We start from the raw sequence: 9,075 nt of genomic DNA, 5'->3' as shown, positions 1-9,075 counted from the left end.
GTTATATTCAAATATTCAAGTTGAGGTCACTGACTGTCCTGTGATCAATGAGGAAAGGTCAGTATGACAATATATCTGAGTGGAAAGTATAGAAAGATTAAACGCTGACTGAAGGTATATACAAACGCTTGTTACACTCTTGGCTATTCTAGTTGTAGCCAGAGATTAAAATAATTGTCACTCTTTCGTTAAAGCCGTGAGAAGCTGAACAATTACTTGAGGTGTACACAAACCAATGAACGACTCAGTGCTCTAGCCTTTAATACATAGTCATTATGATACTGCTATCAACACTGAAGTTATATTAACGTTTTTATGGAAGAGCAATCTAGAAGAATTGCGCATGGTAACGTTTTATTTCAGTAGCGTGCATATGTATATGATAACCAAAGACTGAAATAGTTAATATACTATTAGACAAAACTTTCATTGTATCTGAAAAGGACTTATGTGTACAAGCTAAAATCATACCCAAAAATTTTCCATCAAATTTCCTCACGTGAATTCTTCAAGGTCTTAAAGCCAGTGCAGCAGTATGCCGTATCGATTATATTCCCAGAAAAGTAGGTTATAGAGCGAGTGACGTTACACCAGGCAAACGACAGCCACTTCGGCCCATTGCTGATACATTGCAAGCATGCACTTGAAAACTTTGTGTGTTTACACATAGAAATTGCTTTGTTGTTCGAAAGGTTCGTTTTAAACGTTTTGAAATTATCATGGATGGTTAGAAGAGTGTATATGGCTGAAAACCAGTGAACGTGGATGTTGGAATATTTTCAAAGAAAAGGAAACTTTTCTTCACAAATTTCTTCCGAAATCGGATCATAAACGTCACATGGTTGTCTTGTAAACCCATGTGAAGTGAACTGCAACGGAAAGTTTTCATGTTTGTAGTAGATATTTCACTGATTCTGGTTTTGGGAATAAACTTAAAATCCTCATGGGTTTCTCCAGGAAACTACTGATGAAGAAGGGGACCGTGCTGAATGGAAGAGATAATAAAGAACTATCTGCACACGAGATTGGTGTTGCTGTATACGATTGAATATTATTAACATTATTAGATTATTATAACTGTTCTTTGGATCATAGTTTAGGGTATTTGTAATAACTAGCCACAACTACCGTCATGGATTATCGCCCAATACCGGAACTTGTCAGGAGAGCTTGCAATACAGCACACATTATTAGTCAAAACACTGTTTATATGAGTGGCTTATAATATATTTAAAATAACCATGTTAGGTAAAGACATAGTTGAGGTTGGGCTGTGGTGTTCAGAATATTGTATTGTGGCAAACTACTTTAGGAAGATGAGCACGTGGTTTAGAATAATGAATTCTGGGTAAAGTTAGTGCTACTTTAGACCATGATGTTCCAAATGCTGTGATCATAGAATACTAATGCGTTATAAAGAAAGAAGTACAAGAAGAAGACCAGAACATGTCTTTATTTTCCAATCTCTGTTAACGTGTTTCATCATCTATATGGCTAACCTGTTAAATATTTTGCTTTCTATTTCTATGGTTAATTAAATTTTATGGTTTCACTTTATGATGATATTTCTAGAACAGTCCATTTACCATATTAATTTTGTTTAGCCAAAAGAAAATTAATGAGAACGGCAGCATAAAGATAAAACAAATTTACACACTCACAGTTTCCATCCAGTAAGGTCATTTCAGATTAGATACTACAGGATCAAGTTTACCCTTCACTCACTAAGTTATTACTTTCATAGATGACATGACGAATGCTCTTATTCGTTGAGACCAGTGTACTACAGAAGGTAAGATGATGATAATTTCATTCTTGTTAAAGATGTCGATCTGAAGTTCTTGTGTATGAATATATTGCCATCTACTGGTGGATATATTACAATTGCTAAAAATTTGATGAAGATGAGAAGAATTGTTAGCAGTAGCAATATTCTAATAATTTATTATTTTACTTTCTTTGTTTTAATAAAAGAAAGACCAATGTGATGAGTTTATTCCAATGTTAAAGTTTTACAAAGAAATATGATTATTAATTCTTGCTACAATACAACATAAATTCTTTTAATAAACTGTGGTATCCAAGTTCACTGATGTCTATCAGAAAAGTTTCAAAGCATCTGCTAAACGCAAACTAAGAATAAATTGAACACGTGCAATACAAAAGAGGAAGAATAGAACTAGCATGACATGGAAAAATTGTTATTATATAAAACAGTGTTTCTTGAAAATACTAAAACAACAAATTTCACAATATGGAAGTGTTGATTTTATCAACATGCTTCTGTAACCAACTCTTTATGTTTAACCTTCCATTGATATATGAACAATTTCACTTGTGATCCGTTAGGAAAAGCAGACAGAAACACATCGAAAGCAGCTTCAGACATGATATTGTACTTGACTTGCTACACAGTATCTGTCAAGGTGGATCAAAGCTTTTGAATACTTTTATGTGTCATTTGGAGACTTCCATGCTTTTAGTACATGATCGTTGAGCTGGTGATTCGCTGATGTATTTCAGTCACGTTACCACTTCAAATCACTTTTCGAAGCTGAAACAGTGTGGGGAATACCTTACTTTTTAGCCTGAAACATTTCGGTTCAAATAAAAACAGATTGCACACCTTACTGTTTTTTCAAGAGAAACGTACATCACTGGTTCATGAGAGGCCTGTTAAATTTTACATTGAACTTATGTAACACTTCACGAAAGGTTCTCTACAAAGTTGTTAAAATTTTCTAGCAGGAATATTTTGTTCCTACTTACAGGTTGTGTGTTCGACTATTTCTTGTGTTAGTAGGTAATTTGTTTCTTTTAGTAACTGTTTAATTACATTACTTGTAAACAAAGTGTTAATAACATGGTCTACCTGTAGTAACAACATGTGTTTTTTGTCATACACACAAATACCAACAAATATGTAAAATAAAGCTATAGTAGATAGATTTAAGTAGCTCATTCATACTTTAGCGAAAAAAGTCAACTTTTAAAAATAAAAATTAAACTATTTTAGGTTTTACAGAGACTTAAATAAGCCCTCTTTTCAGGCTGTAGCTTTGCGAGAAATTCCAACAAGCAAGCAAACACATAATACTAATAAATATGTAAAACAAGACTATAAACCTAAGTTGAGGCAAATTATAATTTGTATGCAGTCTTTTGGAATATACTGACAATATTTGGCTTTCTAAACTGTGAGTAATTCAGTCAAATATATAAGTAAAAACTATAATAAAAAAGGACTAGATAATTTAATATAAAATTATGTATATTATATAAAATATTAATTTTACGATTTTATTACTAAAGCATAAAAGGTATAAAGTTGATGACGTAATCATATGTTGAGATATGTTGATTTATATTACCAACTGATGGTTCACTGTTGAACTATCTGCGCATTACTCATCTTACTCCCTTTCTTGCATTACGGCCTCTAATGTCACCTCGTGGAACTATGACTCTTAACAATGCACTCTCTCGCGGCAGACACTCTACGCCTATCAAGGGGCATGTAGGTATGATAACTTCCACCAGTATTGGATTAACTACTTACTATATACGGTCATGACGTAATAACTCCCTAAACCCGTCTGTGAATGTACAGATATCTACGTTATAGTCATAAATTAAAGGAAAAGTAAAGAAAATAGTTTTCAAAATCTTTAAAAATTAATACGAAATATGTTCTCTTAAATTAAATATGAAAGTGAATTGAATAATTTATTCAGAGTTAAACATGTAACGTCTATATATTCACGATCTAAAATCAATGTTCTTTCTCGTTATTAATAAGCATGAGGTAAATGATTGGAATTAATCCATGAACAAACAAATATTTAAAGTTCTGTTAATAGTGAAGAGTAAACATGAAATGTGGATAAAAGAAACTCTGTTGGTTAACGGACCTAAATCGATATTAATGGTACAAAGTAAACCTGTTTTTTTTACAAATATCTTTTTTATCTATCTTATTGGCGAATTTTGTTTGTTGAGATAACACAAAAATTTTAAAGTATAGTTTACAAGAATCTGATGGTAAAAAAGTTAAAAACGCTTCTGGAACCTGATAAAAAATCTTCTTTTTTACATGATTAAAACAATGTATAAAAATTCATGAAAAGGAAGTACAACCATTCTCAAAGTTTTAATTTTAAAAATCCAAACATTGGACTTGATGGAATCAAAGATAATTAAAATTTAGTGAAATACAAATGAGTCAATAGATGTATACACCAGAAAAGACAAGAACTGCTTTGTTGTAATATAAAAGTGAACTAAAACATGAAAGGTCACGTGTCAGCTAGAACCATGTTTTCAGTAACTCTTGATCATGTGATACAATGACGTCATAAAACTTCATTCTACATATAATGCTTCCTCCGTAGGACGACTATAAAATCTTTGGTACTAACAATAATCTTCAGAAAATAATACAGCTCAGTATATCTGCTTATTAGATACACCATGTATTATACAGTTCAAGTTTTCTGTACTTTGCCTCTCTTCTTCTTGACCCAGGCTGACGTTCATCACCACACTACTTGTAGCACTGTTGGTTCACTGGAAGGAATTATTGATTCTTTGTCGTCTGCAGTGGAAGAATTAACAGATCTAGCTAAACAGAAAATTACCACAATAGAAGGTAATACATTTTTTAAGAATTTACTTCTTGGAAATTAACCTCATTCCCGTAACTAAGACAGCGTTAATGATTAATATCAGAATGTTGGTAAGCATATTTAGGTTTCGAATGAATATTGATACAAATTTGTAACTATACTTTACTATTTGTTGTTCTCAACCAGGCCCTATCTGTTCAAAATACGATGTGTTTCACTTCACAACGCCCATCTCCGCCAACGAAACACAAATCAATGAAAAAACCTCAATTCCAGAAGATTGCGCCTCTATCTACCAACAAGGAAACCAAACAAGCGGTATCTATAAGATATGGCCTCATTTCCTGAACCACCCAATCTCTACATACTGTGATATGGAGACTGTAGGTGGAGGGTGGACGGTAGGTGATCCACAAAAAAAATTATGATATCCAAAATACGTACTGAGAAAATAATAAGTCAGAAAAATGAAGACTTTAGTAATATGAACACCCATTGTTAATTATAAGACATAGGTTGCATCATACTGTAAACCTGAAACCAAAATTCAACTAATTGTTCTAGACGACCTAGCTGCAGCTTATAAAATCCTGGTATTATTTTTACAGATATGATACCTGATATGAAATATATATTTTATGAGCACGTCATGAATTTCGTTAAAAGAAATTTCGATTTATATAACAAAGTACTTTTTCTCTCTATTTCATTAGCTAATTCAAAGAAGGGGTGATTTTGGAGACCCAGTTGAAAACTTTTTCCAAACGTGGAATAATTACAAAACTGGATTTGGAAACGTAACTAGAGAATTTTGGTTAGGTAATTATTTTTACTCTATAGACACAAAATAATTTTTTTTTTTTAATTTTAGTATTTTATAAAGTTACTTATTAAATAAAAATACAAAACAGATAATACAAATTCAGAATACTTCTTGTAATGTTGATACCTTTCGTAGAAAATAGACATAGTATCTTCGTATATTGCATGTACAAGGAAACGACATCATATTCGCTTTAACCAATCAAAACAATATGGTACTTCGAATTGATTTAGAAGATATGGAAGGTGGTCAAAGATATGCAGAATATGATGAGTTCTTGGTGCGAAGTGAAATGGAACTGTATAAAATGAGTTATAAAACGTACAAGGGTGACGCAGGTGAGAATTTTCATTGTACATTGCATAGATAAAACACATCGTATTTATAACATTTTGTGATGTAAATTTATTTACAAATAACAAATGCTACTAAAGTACATAATGTTTTACAATTTTCTTTGAAGAAAGATTTGAGAGTTTAGTAATGGTCAATGAATTTTTTTTCGTTTTGTTAAGAAACATTGATTAAATAAATTCCAAATAAAATTACACTTTAATGATCAACAGAAGAATATAAACACGTATTTAATTCAAATATCTCACAATTGAATACGTTGCTTCACCTTATATTTTGACGTCACGATTATGTTTCGTGGGTCAACATTTTGATGATATTTTTTACTTCCTTGCTTTTAGGGGACTCGCTTTCAACCCACAATAATATGATGTTTACCACAAGAGACAGAGATAATGATAAATCGGAAAAGAACTGTGCTACGATTTACAAAGGTGGCTGGTGGTATAATAATTGTCACAAGTCAAATTTAAACGGTTTGTTTCTTGGTGGACCACATGCAGAATCTGCCGTTGGTATTAACTGGTATCATTGGAAAGGACACAAATATTCTCTGAAGAAAACTGAGATGAAAATACGACCTATTGAATTTATTTCAAGGAAATAACCACAGAAATGAAACATAGAAATATAAATACTTTTTAAGACTGAGTTGTGTAGTTGTGTTCATTATATCTTTATAGTTGTCACTATCAGATAATAGTTAGAAATTTTAAACAAATATGTATCGTAAATCTAATGAGAATTATAATAGTGTTGAACTTTTGTTTTGAATAAATAATTAATAATAATTGATAATGTGATAATTTGTTCTTTATACTTTGGAATTTGACAGATTAGTTGAGACATGTCTTATGGATTTTATACTTAAATGTTGGTAACATGTTTTTTGTTTTGTAAGTCAACACATTTACTCCTGACTCAGCTGGTTTCAGATGCTTAATATCCAGACTAAAATATTTTACTTTAAAGATCCCCTCATGAGGGAGGAGAAACAGTCAGTAGGATCCACTTATTGGCGGCCCGGCATGGCCAAGTGGGTTAAGGCGTGCGACTCGTAATCTGAGGGTCGCAGGTTCGAATCCCCATCGCACTAAGCATTCTCGCTCTTTTAGCATAATGTCTCGGCCAATCTCATTATTCGTTGGTAAAAGAGTAGCCCAAGAATTGGCAGTGGGTGGTGATGACTAGCTGCCTTCCATCTAGTCTTACACTGCTAAATTAGGGACGGCTAGCACAGATAGCCCTCGAGTAGCTTTGTGCGAAATTCAAAACAAGCAAACAAACAAACAATCATTCGTAAAGAACTGTTGAAAGAATTTCATTTGGTGTTCCAGTTTAAGTTTAAAACCTTTATGGTTTGAAATTCACTGTATCTGTTTATGCACAGCTTTAACTATGTGTTCTTAAATATCAGACTCCATTAACCAATATTACAACATAAATTTCTTTATAAATTAGACTCTTTACAAAAGTAGGCCTGAAAGAAAACGACAACCATGAAACTTTTCTTGTATGGAGCTTTTATCAATTAACTAAAACATTTATATTGGGTAGAGATAGATATATCGTTGTAGATGTGAGGAAAAGAACTCAGGAAATATATTTAATAAGCTGATCAGATAAAGTGAGAGATCAGTTGATCATAAATTTTCACGATTTGCCTCAAATGTCAAAGTTTTAAAGTGAAAGAGAGTAAGATAAAAGAAAAATATACTTTAATAAGATGTGAATAGTGTTATAATGCATGTCATAGCTGAAGTGTATACGGTTTCTGTGCCTGAAGAACATGTTAAAACTATTTGTAGATGTAAACCAAGAATATTGGAAAATACATGAATATTCAGCGTAGACAAGTTGAAGGAATGTACCCCTGTAGATTTTAATTTCTGATAACAACTGACAAAAAGAAATATGATAAAAAGAAACTAGATTAACGTTTACTACTGTGATCATATCTCAATATATCTCAATTCACTTCTATGCCTAAAAAATGATAGGAATAAAACAACAACGTTTATGAAACTCTTTGCATATCCAAATCAATTCAAAGTAATGATACTTCTACTGTTTTCATTAGTTAAAGCGAATATTATGTCATTTTCTGTGGAATGTATAATCTGTAATGTCAAACAGTAAATGTGTTGGACTTGTAAAATGTAAAAGAATAAATACTTGAATCTTAATAAAATGTCATTTTAACATTATGACTGCCAATTCTTTTGCTTTGGTTATAAAGTATGTTCATTTATGAAAAATGTATTTTATACTTTGCTAATCTAATAAGTTTAAATGATATAGTGTATATAAAGTGAAGTTCTAAAATGTTCAGAAATAGAAGTTTTGGTTTGTCTGTCAGTTTTATATAAATGAAAGCATTACTTTTTTCAGGCATAGCGAACACGTCACTTGATTTTACACAATGGTCAAGCTTTTAGAATTTTCTATCAGCTGTGATTCATCAGACTATCTAAACAACAGGGTTGAAATAGTGACCAATGAGTAGTGAACGTTTGTTTTTCGAAATAGAAAGCTCTAAAGAAAACAAAATCGTAATAATATACTTATCGAGCTTTTAGCCAACACATGTATAAAGTTTCAATCAGCGAGAAACAAGACACAGACAAAGATTTATGAAAATATTTATATAAAGGCAATAATATAATTTTCTGCAATAATTATATTTAAACATACTTATTTATATAGATTATCTGAATTTTAGCAAAACAAGTAATGTTCAAAAGTGAGCATGAAACTGTTGTAAATAAGCTTCCTTTTCAGAATAAATGAGTGTCTTAAATTTATTAATTACAGAATTAAATTGGAAATAAATGTTTAACATATAAATTGTGAGAAAGTGCAAAAAGTGTCTTGTAAATTAGATACAGAAACAAATCTATGATGAGTATATTAAATGTATACAAAATCTATAATTAAAACGAAGCAACTACCTGTATCATTGAATATGTATAAACAAAAAATGTGTGTTAAATCTTATAAAACTATTCTATTCAATAGTATGTTAAATGTGTCAGTCACACTGTCTGCATATAGAAACAACGTGTGTTTTTGTAAGACACACGTCATATCAATAAATATATAAAATAAAGCTATAAACATAAGTTGAGACTTGTTTTTCACAGAATTAATAAGCATGAGGTAAACGATTGGAATTAATTCGTGAAGAAACAAATAATTAATGTCGTATCAACAAGTAATAGTAAACAAAAACTACGCATAAAAGAAACTCTGTTGATTAACAGACCTAACTCA

General features: G+C 31.2%; 1 protein-coding gene across 1 annotated transcript; it reads left to right on the top strand.

Moving 5' to 3' along the window:
- Nucleotides 1–4,389: 4,389 nt before the first annotated feature.
- Nucleotides 4,390–6,534, top strand: LOC143258194 (techylectin-5B-like). Its single transcript, XM_076517199.1, has 5 exons — nucleotides 4,390–4,648; nucleotides 4,812–5,026; nucleotides 5,339–5,444; nucleotides 5,622–5,786; nucleotides 6,144–6,534. The coding sequence occupies exons 1-5, from the start codon at nucleotides 4,471–4,473 to the stop codon at nucleotides 6,407–6,409; spliced, it is 930 nt and encodes a 309-aa protein (XP_076373314.1). The 5' UTR covers nucleotides 4,390–4,470; the 3' UTR covers nucleotides 6,410–6,534.
- The last annotated feature ends 2,541 nt before the right edge of the window (nucleotides 6,535–9,075 follow it).

This window comes from Tachypleus tridentatus, chromosome 7 (genome assembly GCF_004210375.1).
Source record: "Tachypleus tridentatus isolate NWPU-2018 chromosome 7, ASM421037v1, whole genome shotgun sequence".
NCBI classification, from domain to species: domain Eukaryota; kingdom Metazoa; phylum Arthropoda; class Merostomata; order Xiphosura; family Limulidae; genus Tachypleus; species Tachypleus tridentatus.
Note: the sequence above shows the minus strand (reverse complement) of the source record. Positions and strands in the feature narration are given on the sequence as shown.

Excerpts from the sequence above, each read along its gene's own strand:
- LOC143258194 (XM_076517199.1), top strand. The coding sequence starts at position 4,471 with ATGTATTATACAGTTCAAGTTTTCTGTACTTTGCCTCTCTTCTTCTTG. Across the intron at positions 4,649-4,811 it reads GAAAATTACCACAATAGAAG|GCCCTATCTGTTCAAAATAC; the intron begins GTAATACATTTT and ends GTTCTCAACCAG. Across the intron at positions 5,445-5,621 it reads AACTAGAGAATTTTGGTTAG|GAAACGACATCATATTCGCT; the intron begins GTAATTATTTTT and ends TGCATGTACAAG.